At 38.8% G+C, this 23,756-nt stretch overlaps 1 protein-coding gene and 1 long non-coding RNA gene across 2 annotated transcripts in view; one reads left to right on the top strand and one right to left on the bottom strand.

Annotated features, from left to right (window-relative positions):
- The window catches only part of LOC135268226 (uncharacterized), an 82,080-nt gene that overhangs the window by 2,696 nt on the left and 55,628 nt on the right, over positions 1-23,756 (top strand). The window lies entirely within an intron of this gene.
- The window catches only part of LOC105721912 (complement receptor type 1), a 168,073-nt gene continuing 146,350 nt past the window's right edge, over positions 2,034-23,756 (bottom strand). The window contains exons 32-39 of the mRNA XM_064360317.1: positions 22,604-22,689; positions 20,157-20,384; positions 19,004-19,180; positions 17,510-17,695; positions 15,535-15,558; positions 14,495-14,570; positions 7,040-7,214; positions 2,034-3,084 (exon numbers count right to left, since the gene is read on the bottom strand). Coding sequence (XP_064216387.1) covers positions 7,076-7,214; positions 14,495-14,570; positions 15,535-15,558; positions 17,510-17,695; positions 19,004-19,180; positions 20,157-20,384; positions 22,604-22,689 — 916 coding nt within the window. The 3' untranslated portion in view covers positions 2,034-3,084; positions 7,040-7,075. The remainder of the gene's footprint in view (positions 3,085-7,039; positions 7,215-14,494; positions 14,571-15,534; positions 15,559-17,509; positions 17,696-19,003; positions 19,181-20,156; positions 20,385-22,603; positions 22,690-23,756) is intronic.

Here is a 23,756-nt window from a genome sequence, read left to right as displayed (position 1 = left end):
GAAGATTTTCACATTAAATTTGTAAAACTTATTTTTATTTGAGTCAACCGAAGCTTCATTTGAATGGTTTTGAGTCTTGTTCTCTATTTTTTTGGATAAGTTCCCTGAGTCAGGGATAGAGTTTTCTTAAATATCTCCAGTGCCAAAATCTGTAGTAGGTGCACAATGAATAGCTGGTAAATATTGGATGAAATAAATGGTTCTTGTGGTCACGTGCATTTAACGTGTCTCTGCCAGTTCTCCCCCAGCATGAATTTACTCAATACCCTGAAAATTCTGAGAAGTTTCGATTTAAATAATTTTAGACCCTAGGAAACAAATCGAGATCTGTCTGTAAAAGGGATGAGCTATAGCAGTCTGCACAGCAAACGTTCCTAAATCAGGTGTTGCAAGCTTACTTGTGAAGTATACCTGTGATCTGTCCCTTAGCCTTGAGATCATTTTAGTCACTGAGTTCAAATGTGGGGGCGCGGGGGGTGGGGATGTCGGCAATGAACTTCCTGAGGCCTTAAGAGGGGTAAAACTTGAAGTCAAAGTTTTGATTGAAGTAGAAGATTAAACACTAACGTTTCCTCCAACTCCCTGTAAAGATTTTGTCAAACTGCCAAAGAGGAGAAAAGGAGAGAATGGAGGATATGTGTGTTTGTGGACCAGGTTTAGAACTATGTGATATCCTTTATGGGCCTTATGAAGGGCAGTGTGGGTGGAGGTGGTGTGCGAGGATGTTAGATGGTTCTTTGCCTCCTAATTAGCATTCTGTACTTACAGTATGCTTTTCAGGAGCAGGTGTAGCAGCATGAATGGGCCTCTATTTGTACCTGCTAAGCACCTGCCAGCCAACTGACCTTTATATTTAGCTGTGTCTGATTCTCTTTCCTGTTACCATTAAGAGCATTTCATGGCATTACACACCAACACAGGGATTCTGAAAACACTCAGGTACAGAAAGAAGTGCATTTCTCAGAAGGAATGGATAGTATTTTGTTTTCTCTTGGCTTTTGAAGGCTTTGAAGGCATAAGTATATTACAAAGTATATTCCATAAGTAGATTTGCAAAATAAAATATTTTATTCCTTTCTCATTAAAAGGGTAGAGACACAAAATGTCATTTAATCATCATAAACTTTACACTACACACTTAAGTGTGCCAAGAAAGCAAACAAAACAAAGAATATTAGGACTAGGAATAGGTTCAGAGAGCAATTGGTGTCCAGCTTTTCAGATGAAGATGTAAAGTCAAAGTCAGCAGAATTGCTTAATAATACAAGTTAGGCAATATAGTATCTTACTCATAGTTAGCATATACGATATTTCCCATTATAACTGATGTAACGGAAAAAAAATCTTTTGGTTTTCTTGCAATTAAAAAGTTACAGATGAGGTTGCAGTGTGCTTAGATAGCACCATGGCACTCCATCCTGGGTGACAGAGTAAGACCCCGTCTCCAAAACAAAACAAAACCAAAGTCACAGGCATTGCATGTTTACTAATCACATTGCTCACTGACCTACTCCATTCTGGACAAAACAAAAACAAAAAACAAAAAACAAGAACACAGGAGTTTTTTTTCTTGTGATAGGGAATTTTAATTATAAAAAAGGCCAATTCCCAAGCATTTAGTTTCTAGTCCTCCTTTAAAAGTTACGTCTTCAAAATCCCAAGAAATAAAAGAGATTTGCTAAATATCCAACTAAGAAAAATCTTATCAAGTATCTTTACATATATTCACTGGTTACTTGCCCTTCTTTCTTGGTGACCTAGCTGTATGTCCTTTGCCCATTCTTGAGGGGTGGAGAGAAGTTTGGTCTTTGAATTTTCAAGTACTCTCTAAATAATAAAGCACTTACTCTTTGTGATGTAAGTTGTATTTTTTTTCTTGCAGTTTATCAGTGGATTTTTCTTATTCTGGTTTAATTTTAAATTGAAATTCAGGTTCATGTCTCTCTCGCTTCTTATATCGCTATCAAAGTAAATGTGGCAGAATTCACCTTTAAAGCAACTATTAAATAGACTAACACAGAAATGAGTAGCAGTCATATATAAAGCTATTATTAAGTATCTAGAAATATTCTGATGTTTTCTAGAAGTCATTAGCATGGCCCATAATATCATAACAAATTTTTGATCTCTAAAGATGTGGACTAAAGAGCACAGCATTACTTCTTTTAAAAATGTCAGAAGATGGTTATTATTTTGATAAATTTTTTAAAAGTTGTGCTTTTAAAAGTTAATTTAGTATATTCTGAATCCATACAAAACTAAGCTAGTTACATTTATAATTACAATTATTATTTCATTTCAATTTTTAGTATATTTTTATATACAACATAGTACAAAGTACTTTTGAAATAAAGCTTAGAAAATACCCAAAGCTTATTTTCCAAATATTTCTCTTGAGTAGTCTTAATCACTCTTCCCATAATCAATTAATGTCTTTTTAGTAAATTAGTTTTTCTCCCTGGAGAAAATATGTAGCATATATTTCACTCCAAGCTGTTTAAAAGAGTAGGTTTCTGCTCTATAAAATAAAAAGAAACTAAGGGGGGAAAAGCATGTGTGTAAACAAGCACATATGTGAAAAAAGATAGGCAGAAAATGAATCAAAATATTAGGAGTGGTTATCTCTAGGTAGCATAATTATATGTGACTTACTTATTTTTCATAACTTTCTTCATTTTCCAAGCTCTCCTTAATGAGCCCATTCTATATTATACATATTTTAAAAAAGAAAAATGACCAACATATAAACCAGAAATTCCAGGCAACATATTATTCCTTTAAGTAATCCAAACTATTTTCTAATCCTACATGCAGTCTTTTCCCCTGAGTAGATACTGTGTGCTTTTAGCACGAGGCAGAAGGGTGGGGGTTTCACAGTGATGCACACAAAGAGGGAGGAGCTTTGCTAGGTCCTGGGGAAGCGGCAGCATCTTCAAGTGCACGTGTCTGCATCTCTGTGAAGTCACTTCAAAGACTTTATGAAGCTCGGATCTTATTCTGTTGAAATCAATTGGCTCCTTTCCAACCACAATTTTATTCGAGATGTTCTTCAGCTTTATGGTACTTTTTTGTCAAGGAAGGACACTGAAACAACAGGATGTTTTCATTTAGTTAACAGTATGGTCGACAATTGAATTTCCCAGACTTTATAGGCTGATAATCATGATGCTGGCATTCCATATAAATCACAAGGTCATTGGAAGTGTTTATTGCCCTCTATGATGGCTGCCACGTAGGGCACAAGAAAGTATGGCGTAAATGGAGACACTGAGGAGATAAGAGAGAGATTAATGAGTAACTTGACCTTTTCCTTTTTTAATTTTGTCCCAAGAAAATGTGTTCTCAGAGTTGTGCTACTAAATAAAGAAATAAGGAGCCTTATTCCATTCTAGAAAACATACAGGTCACTCATAACACAAGAAGTGTTTTTTTGAGTCTCTTGTTCTAAACCATGGTGGTAGCAGGGGCAGAAATAGGAACTGGTCATCTTGGAGGGGTCAGCTTCAGAAAGCATGTCCTTCTCTTCTACTTACAGTCAAGAATGAGCCACAGTAGTGGATTTGGTACAAGTGCTTCCCCAGTCATACAGGAGCCTCTCCTTTTAAGGCCAGGAATGGTGTCCTTCCACCAGTGGACAGACCTCCTGATGAGGCCCTCCAGCTCACTTGCTCCTCAGTTATTATTGCCACCAGATTCTTCATCATCATTCTCCTTTCATTTCACTGGACTTCCCAGCATCACCTGTTACTTATATTTCTCCAAACACTCTCGTGTCCAAAACACAGCTATGTCCTTGAGCCTACCTCTTTACTCTGCCCCAGAAGCTGGGTGCACAGGTCTTAACACTTGGCACAGATTCTAACTCACATCTCGTCTACTGTATTTTGACACAGATGATTCACTTTGTTCCAGTGGAACACTGTGGTCCAAATTCCAATCTTAAAGGGAAAGTTGAAACAAAATTTTTAAGGACTTTCTACCTACTAAAATGCGATCAGTCGTCAGTGCACACAACTTGAGGTGTAATCTGATGTAAAAGAATATTTCCAAAAAGATGAGGGTAAATGAAATTTTCATAAATTCATTTCTCAAATGATTAACATGCTCAGTTGATTACTGAACATTTCTCATTTGATTATCTATACTCAGACATTTGGGGAGATTTAGGAAAACATTGTCTCTATTCATCAGAAGGTAATTTAGCATGGTAAAGAAAAGACACATAAGCACAATGTATGGCACATTGTAAGTGGCTAAGAATTTGAAGAGTAAACGAGCAAGTAAAGGAATGCAATAGCGTTAACAGGCAAAAAGCAACACATGAAATGTCAATTACTATAGGTTATGTACTGTCATGATGGGAGAAATGTTTGTCATTTGGTGAAAAAAAGCAGGATTCAATATTGTACAATCAATATAATCTCAAGGTGTACATGCAAATGCAAAATAATATGCAAAGAAGCTTTAGAATACTACTAGGTAGAGGTTATTGCAGGTAACTTTTACGTATTTTATATTTTTCCCTATTTCTTGTTTTTAATAATGATGACACATCACCCTTAAAATTGTTTATTTTTTAAATGGTGTGGTCAGGAAATGTGAGTTTCAAGGAGAGACATCATTTTGGACTAGAGTTGTTTGGGAGAGCATCTTGATTGTGTGAATTCTGAGCTGGGTAAGAGAATTTAGAAAGAAAGAGAGGTGGAAAAGTGTTACAGGCGGATAATCTGACAGTAATAAGGCTAAATCAAATAATTTAGCATTGTGGAATGTTTTTTAAGTGAAGTCTTGTAAAAATGATTGTTGTTCTTACAGTCTGCTGTTCTTTTGTCTGTTTGTAAATGGGTGCCTGAGCAGCTAGCCCTGAATCAGTTCCGCCTGGCTTTTCCCCCTAGCACTCTGATAGTAAAGGAAAATGAATGCCTCACCCAAGAACTTTGAAGACATAACTTAAAGCATTCCTGAAAGCACAATATTTTCTGTCTTCTTTTATCTTAAACTTCCTGCATTATTTATTTGTTGTTTGCTCCCTTGTAAATGTGTCTGTGTTAGTGTTGAAATAATACTATTTTTGCTTTGAACTACTGGATTAACATTAACAAAATATATTCTCTAGGAAACCATGCCATTTTCGTCTTATGATTTTTACATCCCCTTGGTACGTTAGCCATGTATCCCCCAGTGTATGCCCTTATGAGAAGGATCAGGCCAGACAAACACTAAAGCTTCAAAAAGTAAAATATCAATTCTGAATTAAAAAAAAAAGCAATGTATATTTCATTTGTTTTCATAAACAGTAATGACAAATAAGCTGGAAGCAAAGTGACTAGGAAGACAGATAATAAACAGGACATTGTAAATTCATGTCTATTATAGGAGAAAATAGGACATAATCTGTAACTTTGTGTTTAGAAAACTTTGAACTGCTTCTACTTATATTTTGGTTAACTATAAAATACCTTTCCCACTTCCTTTCCTTTTCCTGTGGCCCCTTCCACTGTCATCTGTTGCAATTAGGATTTCTGATGTGTGTAGATGTAACATGCCAGGTTGAGCTTAATGCACATGTATATGAGAAAGAGGTAGGACATAAAGAGAGGAAATTTAGTAATGACTTTGACGCTTTTGCTTCTGCTTTCTACAGGACTGGTCTAATTCTGTTCTAGGGCACATGATGATCTTGTTCCTGAAAATGCCCCTAACACCTATGGATAGGACATTTTAGGATTCCTGGGTGTAGTCAAAGTAAGCCAGAGCCAAATAAATTGCTCCATATGTTAAAGAAAAACGGAGCTTTGAATTTGCAAGAAGCCCAAGAGTCTAAATTCCAGTATTTACTGCACACCCTAAGAATGCAGTAAAGATCTGAACAAAAGAGAGGAGTATCCAATGAGAGAGAGAGGCCTGGGAAGAGGATGGAAAGCCCAGGCTAAAAGGGGAAGTAGCCAGTGAGAAGTTTCTCATAGTAAGATACAGTTCAGGGGTTAGCAAAGTCTTCCACTAAAAGGCCAGATAGTAAACGTTTTTGGCTTTCGGGGTCTCTGTTGTAACTACTCAGCTCTGCTGTTGTAGTCTAAAAGGAAGCCAGAGACAGTAGACAAATGAATGGGTGTGGCTGTGACCCAGTAACACTGAAATTGGCTCACAGGTGGTACTTTTCAGGTCCCTGGTGTACTAGTTACTTTTTAGTTCAGTGATTTCTAATATTGATATATGCTACTTTTTATGGTATAATTTCCCTTTTCACCCCAAACCTTAAGCAATATGTACTACACAACAGCTTGCAGTAAGCCTGCTTTGAGTAAGTAGAATGAAAGGCTAGGCATTTAATAAGCCCAACTGACGCCTGTAATCCCAGCAATTTGGGAGGCCGAGGCGGGCGGATCATGAAGTCAAGAGATCGAGACCATCCTGGCCAACATGGTGAAACCCCGTCTCTACTAAAAATACAAAAATTAGCTGGGCGTGGTGGCATGCATCTGTAGTCGCAGCTACTCAGGAGGCTGAGGCAGAAGAATTGCTTGAACCCGGGAGGCGGAGGTTGCGGTGAGCCGAGATCGCGCCACTGCACTCCAGCCTGGTGACAGAGCAAAACATCATCTCAAAAAAAAAAAAAAAAAAAAAAAAAGCCCAACTGAATGAAGAGCGAAAGAAGGAGCAGTCATAAGAGGCCAAATGAAGTAGAGAATTCAGTGGAGGTCAGAAATCAAGGGAGTTGGAGGCTGGGGAGGTAAAGTGAAAGTCTCCAGAGGACATTGAAGTGACTGCGCACTTAAGAGAAACTGGAAGACTTGGAGGTATCAATAAGCAGCAAATTAGTGCTTGGGTTCCACAAGAAGAAAAACATACTACTTCTCAAAGTTCCATAGCATAAATACAGGAAATTATAGGAATGCTTTGGAAAAGCAGTGACTGTGACTGCATAGACTTAGAGTCATCACCCTAAGTCAGTGGAAATGGCAATAATAATCCAATAAAAAAAGAAAGACGCTTCCAGCTCCTGAAGTACTTCCTAACTTCTTTGGTATCAGTGACCTACCTAGTGCAATACCATATTCAAATCCTGTTTCCACTTTTAATGTTTTGAGTTGTTGAAAACGTTTTGAATTCTGCTCTTTTCTTCATTTGTTTGCAGAGTTTGGGGGTGAATTCCGCTGCCTCCTTGAGGATGTAAATGGAGCACAACTTCTTTAGGTTTGTCACGTGCATTATTGCTAATCGGCAGAGGAAAAAAAACAGAAAACCTGTCTTAGTTGTTCAAGTTTCTATTTTGAAAGAAATTAGTACTTTGCATTTTGAAATTTAAGTATAATTTGCCTTAAGTTCCTGATATCTTTGCAAGATGTCTGAAAGGAAAATCATAACCATATCTCGTCTTTTAATACTAAGCAAAAACTTAGATTAGAAAATAATACTAAAACCAACTTACATTTTGTGTCAGAATACTCTAAGTTGTTTATAGGCGGATGTCCATGCCTTAACACATTTTACTATTTCTGACATAATTTTAATTAGCAAATAGGGTTTACATTGAGATTTTGACACTTAAGCTGCACAACATAAATGACTTTGCATTGAAATGTTACATGAGGCTTCCCTTTTCTCCTATAGTGAAGATATATGTTCTGTTTTCTGTACAAGCAATACTCACAGTTAGGGGAGCAACAGTAGCTGTCATGAAGGTATTTAAGAACTAACAGTGAGCTGGGCATGATGGCTCACGTCTGTAATCCCAGCACTTTGGGAGGCCGAGACAGGTGGATCACCTAAGGTCAGGAGGATCACCTGAGGTCAGGAGTTCAAGACCAGCCTGGCTGACATGGTGAAACCCTGTCTCTACTGAAAATAAAGAAATTAGCTAGGGTGGTGGCATATGCCTGTAATCCCAGCTACTTGGGAGGCTGAAGCAGGAGAATTGCTGGAACCCAGGAGGCAGAGGTTGCAGTGAGTCAAGATCGCGCCATTGCATTCCAGCCTGGGCGGAAACAGCAAGACTCTGTCTCAAAAAAAGAACTGACAGTAAAAAGAAATATTTACTCACTTTTTAATATCAGTAATAACAATCATGTATAAATAATAGCTAACATTTTCTGACATGCATCATAAGTGAGGCACTATGTTAAGTAACGTAAGAAGTATTATCTCCATTTCACAGGCAAGGTAAATGAAGTTTACTGAGGATAAGTACCTTGCTCAGGATCTCATAGAAAGTGAGTGACTGTGAACACAGGCCTCAGTGGTTGCAAAGCCCTCGCTCTCACTTGGTATGGTGCACTGCCTCTTTGGGGGTTAATAAACACTTCATCTTTTATCAACAAAATGATGAAACAGTACCAGTACCTGCAGATTTTATGTATGAGTCGTGTTAGGGATTTCAGAATGGAAGCTTGAAGAGTTAACTCACTTCAATACTTACGACTGTTTCTTCATCACTCAGTTACTCTTTACCCTCTTATGGAAATTAGAATGACAGCATCATTTGAGATGAAGAGGCACACTGCTTCAGCGGCCAGAGTTTTCACAGGATAGGGAAGGCACACTTGAGATCTATGGGTGGGGAAGAGTGGAGGGGCATATAGCCAGGTAGTGTGAACTTCCCAGGAGTGGTGATCAAGTGGTAAGATGAGTAATATTCTGAAAGTGGTCTTGGGTGATGAGTGGTACTTGGGGTTTGGGAGAATATGATCTCGATGAGTATGTCTTCAATGAAGAGCTACGTTAATTGGTGGTTAATGTGAACAATAGGAAAATTCGGGGAGCCTTTACAGAGGATGGCCTTGAGAGTTTTATCACTCTAAGCATCACAACAATGGAAACTTTGAAATTTTGACTGTGGACAAGGCTGTTTTGTGTAGAAATGGGAGTGGGTACGAGGCAGTAACAAGAGGCAGTAATGGGCTGTGAAATGAAAAGGTCTAACCGGTATTATTCCTCAGCAATCAGTGCATGACCTGTCTTATTTAACATTTATCACAAACTACTGTTGTTGTAAATACACAGTGAAATACCAAAATGTGCAGACAGCACTTTTTTAACTAGTGAAATACCAAGCCAGTGAGATTAAATTACAAGAAGAACTTGCCAAGTCTGTGTGATAGGGCAGGAAATCCCAATATGGAAAGATGCCCTTAAAGAAATACTTTAATTTTTTGTTGCCTAATAACTCAGAATATAGAATAAAAAAAGGGAGAGATTGTATACTGTTCTCTAGAAAAATACTGGTTCAATATACCAAAGTAGCTAAAACAAATTCAGTAAAATATAGGGAGAAAAAGAATATTGGGGGAAAAAGAATATTGAAAGACAAGAGGAAAATACTTTAGGTTTGTACTATATACAGTTCTGGATATTGAGCTTCAGTAACACAGAATCAGATTCAGAAATGGCAATCAACATTGTCAAAATACCAGCATAAAGAGTTCAAGATTTTGAATTAAATAATCTGGACTGAAGGCCTAATTCCTAACAACTTCCTACTGGTTTTAAACAAGCCACTGAATTTCTCTGCACCTAGCGTCTCCTCTGCTTTGGGATAACAATTTTATTGGGCCTACCTACCTCACAGGTTTGCTTTGAGAACCAAAGAAGATAATAAATGGTAAACAAACCTATAAAATAAACATGTTAACTGTTTTCATATCATTGCCACTCTTATTATTAATCTTGACTACTGTACAAGTAGAGATTAAAAAATGGTCCCTGCTCAGAGGGGCTCATAGTTCAGGGAGCAGGGATGGTGAGGAGTTTAGTGGGGACCAAGGAGGCAAGAGAGAGTGGAAAGGCCAAGGTGGAGGGCGCAGAGAAGATGGGCAGAGTAATTAGGTATTCTTAATCAGGGAAAGCTGAGGATTGAGAAGGCACACGAAATCAACAAGTGTGATATCATTTAAGCACATGTGCTTACCAAATTCAGGGGTGGTACAATGGACTGAATGTTTGTATCCTTCAGAATTTATATGTTGAAAATTTATAGGATCTAATTACTATAGGATCTCAAAAGGTGGGACCTTTGAGAAGTAATGAGATCATGAGGACAGAGCCCTTGTGAATGGGACTAGTGCCCTTAGAAAAGAGACCCCCGAGAGCTCTCTCACTCCTTTTCTCCGATGTGAGGACACAGAGAAGAGACTGAAGTCTATTAACTAGAGAGCGAGCCCCACCAGACGCTGAATTTGCAGTTGCCTTGATCTGGGACTCTTTACCCACCAGAATTATGAGGAATAAATGCTTGGTTTTTAGAAATTAGATAATGTTTTTAAGAGGCAGAGTCTTGCCATATTGCCCAGGCTGGCCTTAAACACATGGTTCAAGCAGTACTCCTGCTTCAGCTTCCCGAGTAGCTGGGACTATACGCAGGTACCAACAGACTGAGACAGTTGGTATATTAGAACAAGGAGCAGCCTTGAAACCTGCAGTAAGTTTAGGACAAGTTAAAGATGCACTATGTAACTTGGTAGAGAATTATGGCAGAAATTTCCCCTTGTGGTAACACTCTTAGTAGTGTTTAGCTCACTCACTCATTTGATAAATATTTTGAGAATCTCTTTGTTCCAGGGACAGTTTAGATTTGTTATGTATCCATTGATGAAAATCCATTGTATCCATTGGGCAAAAATCCCTGACTTCATGGAGGGAGAGAGACAATAAACAAGGAACTTAATTATTTAATTAATTGTAATAAAAGAAGATAAGTCTACAGAAAAAAATAAAGCAGGATAAGAGAGATCGGGAATGTGGGGATGAGGGTGATACCATCTTTACTAGGATAAAGTAAGCCTCCTTGAGGAGCATGTTAACGAAAGTGTGATGATTTCTGTGTGTGTATTCCTTCTATTTCTGCCCCATTTTAGTTGCTTAGGAAGTCTTCAGACTGATTATGCAGTTTCTGAATGGTCTCCAGTGTTTGAGGAAGACTTCAGCCTGCATCTATCCAGGCCTGGTGTGATTGTGGCTCTCCCATAGAGCAGGCCATCTTGTTCTACACTGTTCTACCACTGTCAGTCTTTTTTAGCTCCAGGATAAATGGCTCTTCTGACTTGATGACCACTACGATACTCTCCACTTATATTCTGTGTTTCTCACATGCTTCCTTCTTCTTTACTGTGAGGCTGTTTATGCCCTTGTCTTTCTGTGAGGAAAGCTTGAGCTCCAGATAAGGAATAATCAGCCCTCCTCACACAGCCACAAGACTTAGCTTATTGGCCACACCCACTCAAAGAGGAATGACTGCATGATTGAAAATCAGCCCAACTCCTTCCAAGATAAGGCATCTCTGCCTTCTTATTATTTGAGTTTATTACTTTTTCTTCCCAATTTTAGCTATGTGTTATTTCTAACATGAGAATCAATGGTGTTTGGTTATACTAATGCACTCACTATCCTGAAACCACCTTTGCAAAGATTATGAGAATGAAAGAAATCTAACATGGCTAACTCCATCTTGCTTCAAGCCTCACAGGTGGGCTGGCTTCACGCATTCCTGGATGTAGGCCAAGGTAACCATGAAAGGAATTTAGTTTATAATTTAACTTTGGAGCAAGGATAATAATAGTCTCTACCTAAAACTAGCCTCTCCTTGCTCAGGGCCTGAAAACTTATGAAAGGCCAAAAGATTAGGATTATGAGAGGGACCTGAACTCTGCCAAAATACAGGCATAGTTTTTATAATCCATTACTGCTCATCAGGAGTCAGGTGGCCAGAGGTCAGAAGATTTGTGACTTCCCTAATTGTTCCTATAGATAACATCACTATTATAGAATGTAGGATTGGTCTTCTGAGATGTTTTTCAGATTTTTACATTTGGCAACTGACTGACTCTACCTGGACCTGTGACTCATGACTCAACTCGTCCTGGGGTTTCTACCTAGAGGTGGACACAGCACATGAGGACTGTTTCCCACACCCTCATCCCCAACCAATCAGTAGTACCCATTCCCTAGCTCCCTTCCTACCAAATTATCTGTAAAAACCCTAGCCTCTGTGTTCTTGGAGTGACTGAGTTGAGTGATAACTCCAGTTCTTCCACATGGCTGGCCTTTGTAAATTCAACTCTTTCTTTACTGCAATGTACCATGATCTCAGTGAATTGATTTTATCTGTACAACAGGCAGGAAGAAGCTCTCAGATAGTTACAATCCCAAGAAGTGAAACAGGCCAAAAATGAAAGTTTAGGAGATGTTTAAAATTTTTCCTGGATTACATATATATAATAGGTTTTAGTGTGGGTTATATAGATGTTGGGAGGTTTACCTCCCTGACCTTTAAGTCTAACGAGGATCATGATCTTTCTTTCTGCCATATCTCTGGTACCCCAGTCAGAGAGAGAATGGTTGCGCCATGGACATTACACTTTAAAAGAATATGAAAAAAATAGACAGGTTTTACAGGATGAAAACATGAAGAAATGGTATATGCTCTGAGGCTGCTTACATTATACAAGATACTAATTTCTAAAGAAATAATTTTATGAAATGGTTATTGAGTCATGTTTATGCCTGAAGATGATTAATATGAGGAAATGATCTTAAATTACGTGTGTCAAACAAATCAATAATTAGGCTTGGGAATCTTACCCTCTAGTTGATTAACAAGGAATAGGCCATAAGGGATGAAGAATGACATAGTTAGAAGGGTGGAGATAGTCAAATACTTTCAAGATATTAAAGTATCTTGAATATTTTCAAGAGGAAGAAATAATCATTTTCCCCATATGGTTTTAACTAGAGACTGGTATAGATACTGAAAATTAGAAGCCCCAACTTATTTAATTCAGACTTAGTAATTTTTTTCAAATTAACTCACAAATTATAGTGGTATGTAATGAGAAACTTTAAGAAGAAAACTGTATTGACACAAGTACTTTGTTAAGGTAAAGCGCCCAACTACTTACCTTTTCTTTTTGTAATGAAAAAGAGCAAAGAATATTTATATGTCAAGCCATAACGTATAGAGAACATTAGTTAGGAAGGAAGGAAATTTTAATCTTGACTAATTCAGTATTTCCCACGAAATTGACTAGATTGTTTATAGCAAGATCTGCTATGACAAACTACTTTTTAAAAAGTGTATTGCCATCATTGTGAAATATCAAAACTTCAATTTCTGTAAAGCTTGTTATAGGAAACTGCACTTTAGACTATTTTCTATAGAAAATTCCTCACTTAAAAGTTACAAATTAAGTTTTTAATGGGTATAGAATTTGCTCATCAACCTTATAACATTGATATTATTGATTCTGGCCTCATTGATGTTGTTATAATTCAAACAACCAGTACAAAAGCTGTGTACCCTTCCCTGTCAATGACATTTTTTTAAATTCAGTTCATAATCTTTGGAAGTTTTTTTTTTCAAGTTTAAAAAATTAATGGTGGCCAGGCACAGTGACTCACACCTGTAATCTCTGCACTTTGGGAGGCTGTGGCAGGCGGATCACTTGAGGTCAGGAGTTCGAGACTAGCCTGGCCAATATGGCAAAGCCCTGTCTCTACTAAATATACAAAAATTGGCCAGGCGCAGTGGCACATGCCTGTAGTCCCTGCTACTTGGGAGGTGGAGGCATGAGAATCTCTTGAACCTGGGAGGCAGAGGGTGCAGTGACCCAAGATCACACCACTGCACTCCAGCCTGGGTGACAGAGTGAGACTCTATCTCAAAAAAAAAAAAAAAAACAGTTAATGGTGTTTACAAAATATTTGTTTATATATTAAAATACCCACCGGAAAGTCTCAATTCTTCCCTACTCGCAGCCTACGTATGCCATGTGATCTGTGTGCCATAACAGACCCAATCTAACTTCTAGCGCTATGAGAGGATCTGGGCTTAGAGGTCAGTGTCTGCAATGTCTTAGCAAAACTAGGAGATCAACAGCCTCATGAACACCTTTTTAAAAACTCCTTCCACCTACTTTTTGTAAAACTCAATTCCTTTTTAAAATGTTGTGTGTGTGTGTGTGCATGTGTGTCTCTGTGTGTGTGTGTGTGTATGTGTGTGTGTTTCGAGATGGAGTCTCATTCTGTTGCCCAGGCTGGAGTGCAGTGGCACAATCTTGGCTCACAACAACCTCCACCTCCCAGGTTCAAGCAATTCTCATGCTTCTGCCTCCAAAGTCGCTGGGATTACAGGCATGTGCCACCTTATCAGGCAAATTTTTTGTATGTTTAGTAGAGATGGGGTTTTACCATGTTGTCCAGGCTGGTCTCAAACTCCTGGCCTCAAGTGATCTGCCCACCTTGGCCTCTCGACATGCTGAAATTATAGGCATGAGTCACCGTACCTGGCAAAAATGCTGTTTTTTTAAACAATTATTTTTATTATCCTATATATTACCTTTAGGGTGAATACCTCTTTGTCTAGACTGTGTGTCAAGGGCCTTCTTTATAAGAATTACCACATCTGTTTATGTAGCAACGGGTTTGTTTGTCTTTTACTTTCTTTTGACTTCCAAGAGGGGGTAAGTACAGTTTACATTTCTTGGGGTAATATGGGTATACTTACCCTTTTCTGCACTTTAGAATTATCCAATAGAGGAAAATGGTGAATAAAATAAGGAAGATTGTACCAGATAAAGTGCCTAGGCAATAAAACAAGATAATTAAATGCATGAAGACTATAACTCATAGGTTTTAAACTCTTAGTAGCCATTCTCACTACAGATTGCCAATGCTTTTTTTTTTAAGGTGTAACTATACATTCTGCTTTACTCTGGGTTTCTGTAGCATTAGTCTTACTCCCACAGAGGTATTATAGTTAAGGGGTGGGCTGAGCTGTTTTGTAACCTTTAGTCCAACATCAGCCTTTCCACCAGTGAGTGAGAACCATATGCTGCAGCTGCCCACCAGCTCTCCATGGCCCTGCCCATGTCTCTTGCCTAAGACTTAAGACACAGGCATTTCATTGTGACAATAGGGGAATATTCTCCCTTGTTGAATTATATATTGAGGTCCTTTATCCATTTATTGATTGTTAAAGTGCACAGTCTCCACAGATAGGTAGAGTGCCTGGTTAGACCCAGGCTACCCCATTCTGTGGTCTTGGGCAAGTTACCTAAACCTCTGTGTCTCAGTGTCCACGTGTGTAAAAAGGGATGTAAGAATACTATGCCACAGAGGAAGCAAACTCTATTACAAAACTATTCTTCTGATATAGGCAGATCACAGATATGGGCTCAGAAGACTGGTCTGTGGCTATTTGTGCGAATGGGCATGATCACCATTTGGAAGCATACTCCAGGTTATAACCCAAAGAAGAAGTTGCATTCTCTTACCACATTCAAATATAGAATTTTTGACACTGATGAACGACTATTCATTTGTAATGGTTCAAAGACAGTAAAGAACCTTTGATGAAGGTTACTCAGTATGCATATGACGATGCTAGTTTCACCATATCCTGGCCTAAACTCATTGTTATTTTCTTTCTAGTTGAATTTACAACTCAAGATATTTTGATCTCTCTTTTTACATTTCATTCATCATAGGTAGGTACTCACTGTTAAAGATGCCAGAATTCCTCAGCAAACCCTTTATAAAACTTACCAGCTATGAGAGCATTATGTGCACCTAAAAGGAAGACAAAAGCCACAAAAACGTCACTCTGGCATGCAACATGATTGAACAGGCCTCTCAGCCTGTGACAAGTCATCCTGATTTTTCTTCAGCCCTCAGTCTAATATTTTTTTTAATGCAAAAAGCCATTGGTTTCATTCACATACTCTCAGTTTACCTTCTGCACTCAGAGAAGTCTTTTAAAAAATTAATACAATTACAGAAGAAAATGTATAATACAGAACTAAAGAAAAAAGTCACCCCAAATCCTAGTACCCAAAAAATGTTTTCATACATTCTGTTTGGTACATTTTCTCATATAATTATACAGTAGATAATTTTACAGTAGAAAATTATACAGTAGAAAAATAAGCTGCAACAAAGGCAAAGTAGTGTAATCTAGTAGATGCATCAGAGTGTATTCAGTGACTTCCATTGTGCATTTCAGTTGCTTCTAGTTTCCCATGAAACCTTTAAGAAAATGCGCAAAATATTTTTATATTATACAGCATTTCCTTAGATTAGATTTCTAGCGGGGCTGACTGGCAGGAGTAATTATTGTCCACATACCTTGCATAATTGTTTTTCATCAGGGTTTTTGCAAATTTACAGTAGCACCTTCAACATACAACAATATCCGTTACATCACATCCTTGCTTTTTATTGGGTGTTCGCCTAAAAACCTTTTTGTTGTTAATTTAATTGACAATTAAAAAACAATGTTTCGTTCTTGTTGCCCAGACTCAAGTGCAATGCCACAATCTCGGCTCACTGCAACCTCTACTTCCTCCGTTGAAGCGATTTTCCTGCCTCAGCCTCCCAAGTAGCTGAGAGGATTACAAGCGCCTATCACCATGTCTGGCTAGTTTTTGCATTTTTTTAGTAGAAAGGGGTTTCACCAATGTTGGCCAGGTCGGTCTCGAGTTCCTGACCTCAGGTGATCCATCCGCCTCAGCCTCCCAAAGTGCTGGGATTACAGGCATGCGCCACCATACCCTGCCCCTTTGTTTATTCATATCAGTTTTGTCCCACTTGTCTCCATGTTTCTTCTTGTACTGGTGCCAAGTAACTTCTGTATCATTGGCTTATGTTTTGTTCTAATATTTGATAGGGTTAGTTCCCCAACTACCTGAATTTTCTGTCAGTCCCAGCCAGATCTTCAGAATACTCTAAATCCAGTTAGTAAGGTATCCAGTGAGATTTTTGCCAAAAAAGTGAATATAATTTGATTTTAAGGGAATGTCAAGCTGATAATTGAGAAATATTATCTGTGAGTCATATTGGTTAGCACATTTACAGGATTAATTGTAAAAATGGATCTCGAACAATCTTGGTGTAGAACCATATATTAGAAGAGTCATAAGAGAGGGGAGAGGAGAAAGTATAGCACTAACTTAGATTAAGAAAGGCTATTCATTATTAATTTTGCTCATCTGTTGCTTGATCTGGATAGAATTTTCTATCTTACAGTACCCTCCAGTTGCCAGCAGAGGGCTCAATGACACATGCTACAGAGCTCAATGATACAGGATTTCTAAATCTGCCCTATCCAGCGGTGCTAGCTTAAAAACCTGTCGCCTACAGTGGTGTGAGAGACAGGCCGGCTGCTCTCCGCAGTTTGGAAGGTGCTCCCTAACTCATGCTGAAAACCTTTCTTTTAAGGCTCATAGCCTGTAAATAAATCATTCCTGTGTGGCTCATGCAACCACAGAGTGACATAGACAAAAAAGGTGCAGAGGCTGGAGTGAGAAGTGTGAGAAGAGAAAGTCTGGCCTTACTCTCACTAGGGGATTTTTGGAAGAGGTGGATGCATGTATTGTACTCCTTAGCTCGTAGCATACACCGTAAATATCACACCACACTTGATGCCAATATGGATCAAGTTAACCGTGACCATGACCGGGGAACCATGACCGGGAAGTGAACATGACCGGGAAGGGCCCGCATTCCTTGCACTTGCACTTACGAGGGGTACATATGGCCAGAGGAGGGTCCCATCTGTCATCCGCCTGGCACTGGCTCCGGGGACTGCCTTCCAGAGTATACCCATCTTCACACTCCAAAGTTACATAATCTCCATAGTGATATACTTTTCTCATTTCTAACTTCTTCAGGATTCCATTCATAAACTGTGGGAAGCTACAGTTTACCTCTGAAATGAGACAAATCATAAGGAAATTGATATTTTATTGTTGATTGTTGGTTTTATCTACCAGGATAGAAGGCTCTATGACTCCAAAACCCATTTTGCCTTGGCCAAGAGGAAGCATAGTTTTAATCAGGAATTACCAATCTTACTCCTCCAAAAAACTTATGATTTAACATTTTCTGACTCCGATTTCTTAATGTAAAGTAAGAGACTATGAAATGTACTGTGCATCTACTTTTGATTGACAGCTCTGCAACTGGAAAGCTGTGGTAAGATTAGGAATTAAGCTAACTGTGTTCTAGGCCTGGAGCCGCTAGGGTCACTCCGTAAGGAAAGGGGAGTACCATGTTAACTCTCTCTAGCTTCACAACAAATACTGGTACTCGGCTCGTTATTAAATGCATTATTCTGGCCCATTTCTGCACATAGAACAAAGAAGTTAGTAAATCATGATTCTGAATTTAAAATACCCCTCCCCTCCCCACCTTTCTTTCTTTTTCTCGCTCTGTCACCCAGGTAGGAACACAGTGGTACTATCTCGGCTCACTGCAACCTCTACCTCCTGGGTCCAGGCAATTCTCCTGCTTCAGCCTCCCGAGTAGCTGGTACTACATGCGTGCACCACCACACCCAGATAATTTTTGTATTTTGGTGGAGATGGGGTTTCACCATGTTGTCCAGGCTGGTCTCAAATTTCTGACCTAAGGTGATCTGACCACTTTGGCATCCCAAAGTGCTGGGATTACAAGCCTGAACCACTGTGCCTGGCCTGAATTTAAAATGCATCTTTCTGATTAATTTGCTTTAGTTCGTTTAACTCATTATTTGTTTTACTTTCTTTTTCTGCCCAGCCATCAGTATGTCCTTCATCTTCAAGCACATACTTCTTTTCAGTTGTAATAGTCTCAAAATTAGCCTACAATATTTTTTTCCTCTATACAAACCAAGAAGGCAAAGTGGTGTTTCTTAAAGTGTGGTCTGTGGTCTTTCTGTGTCAGAACATTCTGATGAGTTTGTTAAAAACAGACTTTTGACCCCACTTCAAAACAGAATCAGAGTCCATGGAACGGAGTTTGAGGATCTGTCTTTTTAACAACGTTTCCAGCTGATTTTGCTAATGCTCTGGATGGAGAAACACTGCTGTCGGCCATGCAAAGAAGACAGTTAATAAGATGAAATGAAAGCTGCCAAGAAGACAAAATATCACCCTTTTCATTATAACGATTTCAATGGTCTCTCAGCCCTACAAGCCTCATGCATCAATTTTCCATATAACCCAGCAAGAATAAGAAATATTGAGAAATGAGTCACCTTTGCAATAATGATCCAGTTGGCTCCAGGTTCCCTGGTCTGTACAGAAAATGAAGGCCTTTCCCACTAACAGGTAGCCGGGGTCACAAATGTAGTTGATTATCATACCAGGTAGATATGGAGGTACGTGTCCTCCAATGTAATGCCCGTTTTGGATCTTGGGTAGATGTGGGCAGGCTAAACAAGTTCCCACACAAACACGAGGAAAAACACTCAGTTAAACAGATATATGAACACATCAACACATCCAATAATATCTCTGTCTATTAGAGGTACATGAAGACCTGAGCCAACCAAGTCATAAGTCCCTCACTCTTATTTGATCAGTGAAAGATGGTTTCTCTAAACCTCAACCTCAAGGCATTTAAACAGTATCCTCTACAGTGTCTACCTGCAAACTGTGTCAGATGGGGGAGTACACAGGGATTGACAAGCTACTGATTCAGTGCTGTTCTGTCCTTACAGGAGGATGGAGCTGGTGCGGGCAGTCACAGCCACAAATGCGCCTACGATTGTCAGGTACTGTCATTTAAAGCCAGACTAATATATTAAAGAAAGGAGCTATGGAGGCTAAGAGTGCAATCTTAAACTCTGCTTCTGCAGGGCCTCCTGAGTTCCCTTTGTTAATGGTGAGGTGAAGGAGTCAGTGCCTTGAACAAACACTTGGAAACAACATAAAAAGTATAAATCCCTACATCTGAGTTTCTTAAATTACTTTATAGTGTTATCAGTTCTGAAGTAAATTACATCATCATCGTATAGTTTTTGTGCAGCACATCCATCTATCCAGGATACAGAAAACTCATAGTAGCAGAGGAGGAATCAAAGAGTATTTTCTTTAGCATTTGTTTTCAGTACTTTGAAAATATTCTCTGCAAAATGTGGACCTTACCAATTCTCTTCACTGTCCACCCCCTTCTCTCCTTACCATCCCTCACTCCTCACCCCACACGAAGGGCCATCAGAATACCAACAATTGAGACACAGTGCGCCTATCTAGGACCCATTTCTCACTCACTTGGGATGTAGTTTTGTCTCTGACAGTCATAGCAAAACCATTTTCACAAGCAAAAATGACTGTCTCAATAGAAATATGAAAGTTGTCACCTAGATATTCTGAACCCATTTAGGATATGTGGAAGCAGATACTGACCAGCAGGAGCAGAAAGTTCACAGCGAGGGGCGGGGCTGCTCCAAACCCCATTCCCTTGAGGGTCACTTGTGCAGCGGATGGTGCTCTTCCCAATGAGGTCGAAGGTCATCCCTCTGTCTGGGTGGGGGTCGCATGTGTAAGATACTTCTTTTCCATAAGGAATATCTCCAAGGGGAGTTCCTGTATGTGTCCCATTGAGGATAGCTGGAGGATTTGGACAAAATATTTCTAGAAAGGAAACAAGAGCTTTAAGTTCTATTAGAGTTTCAAATAAGGTGACTGAAATCATAGTGACCTGTGACTGTGCTCTGAATAAATTGTTTTTCTTTTAGAAAGAATATAACTAAGGTGGATGAAATGTAAATCTGTAAGGCTTTTGTTGAGAAGGAACTAACTGATGGGAGACCTAAATTACAGTTTCTTGCAAAAGCCCAAAAATGGTGTTCCTTGACCAACCAGGTAGCTACATTCATAATGAATTTGGAAAGTAATTATTTCTATTTTTAACCACACCCATTTGGTTGCCTACTTTAAATCAGGCATAGAGAGATTCTTGGGTGGACAATGAGGTCAAAGACAGACAAAGTTTGGGCCATCAGAGACCATGAGTTCCAAGGAAATCTATGAACTTTAATAAACATGCAGTATCATCGTTAGCAATGTAAATGTTTCTTGGTGATCAAGACCATTATCATTAGTACCAATACCAACTATCCAGTGGTGTCATCAGACTACACTGGTAAGGCTCTTTTTACCAAGATTAAATGGTGGCAAAGGGACTTTTTTTTTCTTTCTTCCAAATTTTTAGCCATCATTTCTTCCTCCTTTTAGTCTGCTTAGAACAGTTCCTTCCCTAAAATCAACTGAATGCTTCTAAATGAATTTAGGAAGAGATGCCCAAGTATATCAGAATTATGTGTGTATAAAAGACTTAGTACATCAAACAATGATTAAATTCTCATGCTTGAATTTTGCTTGTTTGTGTTTTTCCTAAGTTTATTTATATATTTATTTTCAGCTCCGTGAGTTTCTGTAAGGTTGAGTTTATTGAATACTTGAGTTTCCTCAGGTATTGAATGTTCTTCACCATAATACTCCCCATAAGGTATCCAAATTAATTTCTATAAGTTATTTTAACAATACAAATTAAAATAAACATTTTTCAATCATCAGGAAAAAAAGGTTTAAACAATTCTTGCCTTGCTGTAGTAGACAGAATAGGATAAATCAGTAATGTCTTGGTATATAAAACATACTTTTATCTACCAATTTCTGAATTTTGGCATTTTTTATTTAAGCGGATGGTTTGGAAACTTAGGACACCTCTTCATTTCAGACACTGATTCATCATCCTAGCTCCTTCCACCATACTAATTTACCATATAACTCTGTTTTATCTTCTCTACAACATACCCCTATTTAACTATCATTTTATATATTATAATTTTGGCATATTTAATTTAAGCACATGGTTTGGAAACGTAGGACATCTCATCATGCCAGACACTGATGCATTCTCCTAGCCCTTCCACCATACTAACTTATCATATAACTCTGTTTTATTTTCTCTATAACATATCCCTATTTAACATTTTATATGTTATAATTTGTAGAATTTTGTTTACTTATTTATTTTCTTGTTCATAGTCTGCTTCCCAACAAGAAATACACTCCAGGAAAGTCGGGAGGCATCTTCACTATTCATTCACTGTTCATTGCTTTTTCTACACATGGGAAGTCAAGGCACATGGGAAGCCCTATGTCATTAAATACTGCAGGCTAAATAACAGGCTGACCGAATTGTTTACGATGTATGAGAAGATAAACGAACATCAAAATTTGGCTGGGCATGGTGGCTCACACTTGTAATTCTAGCACTTTGGGAGGCCGCAAGGTGGGAGGATAGCTTGATCCCAGGAGTTTGAGACCAGCCTGGACAATATGACAAGACTCTATCTCTACAAAAAGTACAAAAAATAGCCAGGTGTGGTGCCGTGCGCCTGTAGTCCCAACTACTGAGAGACTGAGGTGGGAGGATTGCTTGAGTCCAGGAAGTTGAGGCTGCAGTGAGCTATGACTGCACCACTGCATTCTGTCCTGGGTAACTCTTGTCTCAAAGGAAAAAAAGATTACTCCTTGATAAGGAAACTGAAATATAAACGACTGAATAAAACTTGCTGCACCTTTATGTCATCTAGTTTCTTGCCACACATTCCCCATAAAATTAAACACTGTCATTAAACTAAGTGATTTACAGATTGTTAACAAAAACACGTGTCACAGAAGACCTACAAGGACTTTCTTGAAATTCTTCCAACAAAGAAGTATTTTTATCAGTGATTTAGTTAAGTAACATTCAGACAACCAGTGATTCCATGCAGAATAACACACTGGAAAACAAAAATAAGGAGAGCTGTCCAAACTGCACAGTTGTTCTTCCCACTCACGTTCACACACTGGAACACTGCTATTCCAAAGGGCTTTCATTCCAGCCAAAACACAATGACTAGCAGACCTGCCTTTTAATCGGAACCTAAAAGAAAAAAAAGTGGTAGCAAATGTGTGAGCAGTTCCCATCTCTCCCTTGATTTCTTCACTCAGAGACGCTCAGCTTCCTCACTACCATTTCCTCCTTGACTAGTGCTTGGTTCTTCGGTTCAGGCCCAGCTAAAAGTCTCAGTTCATTAGGGATCTGAATTCTTCAGTAGCTGGCAGAAACTCAAAGGCCAATTTATTCTAAAGAATCATGGTACCCTGTGACTGGCAAAGCAATTAGAGCTGATGTTCATTATTGCCATATAAATTTCATAGCCCAGCATCACCTACAGAATGCGTGAACCAGACTTCTCCATGTGCACAAGAGCCATAACCTTCAGGTGTCATCTTTCACTGATGGCTCTCTGACATGCCACTTATTCTCCTTAGTTGGTCGTGAGGCAGAACAGCTCTTGATTTGGTAAGCAAAGCAAGGAACATCTAGAAAGAGAACGGGCATTGTTCTTCTTGCCATGACAACTGTAACAAGGCAGAGGAGGCTCATAGAAGCATGCTGAACCACATGCTTTAAGAAATAAAGAAGGATCAGGGAAAGAGTCTTTGCCACCCCAAAATGCCCAACTTATTATTGAATCCCGCTTCCCTTCTGAAATCTGAAATCATTCTGAAATTGGAAATCATTAGTGGGTGATGGACTTTGTAAATGCCAAAGATTCCTTGGAAATCATTAAAATTAACTGCTTAATTATCCAATCTAGCCTCAGACTCATAGGGCACACCAAAAAGAGTAATGGATACACATAAACAACTAATAGTACCACTTGAAACTGATACAAGCAGGAGGCAGACAAATCCGAGGCAGATAGGGGCAGGTCCACAGCGAAACTTGGCCTTCAAGCCGAAGACAGTTTAAAGCCTACCTACAAGTTCCAGGTAAACCCATGGACTGGATGGAGAACCTCTCTTCCCATTTAGCATGCTTTCCTCTGATTGATCCCACCCATCATATACCTGCCCTTCTCTAAATCGTTTTTTACACTGTTGTGCCCAACTTTGAGTGGTGGCTTTGTTTTAGCCTTTTTTGCATATTCACAAACCAACCAG

This window comes from Aotus nancymaae, unplaced genomic scaffold (assembly GCF_030222135.1).
Source record: "Aotus nancymaae isolate 86718 unplaced genomic scaffold, 86718_ANA_hifiasm-v0.15.2.pri h1tg000039l, whole genome shotgun sequence".
Taxonomy (NCBI): Eukaryota; Metazoa; Chordata; class Mammalia; order Primates; family Aotidae; genus Aotus; species Aotus nancymaae.
The sequence above is the reverse complement of the archived record's forward strand: the minus strand, read 5'-3'. Positions and strand labels throughout refer to the sequence as shown.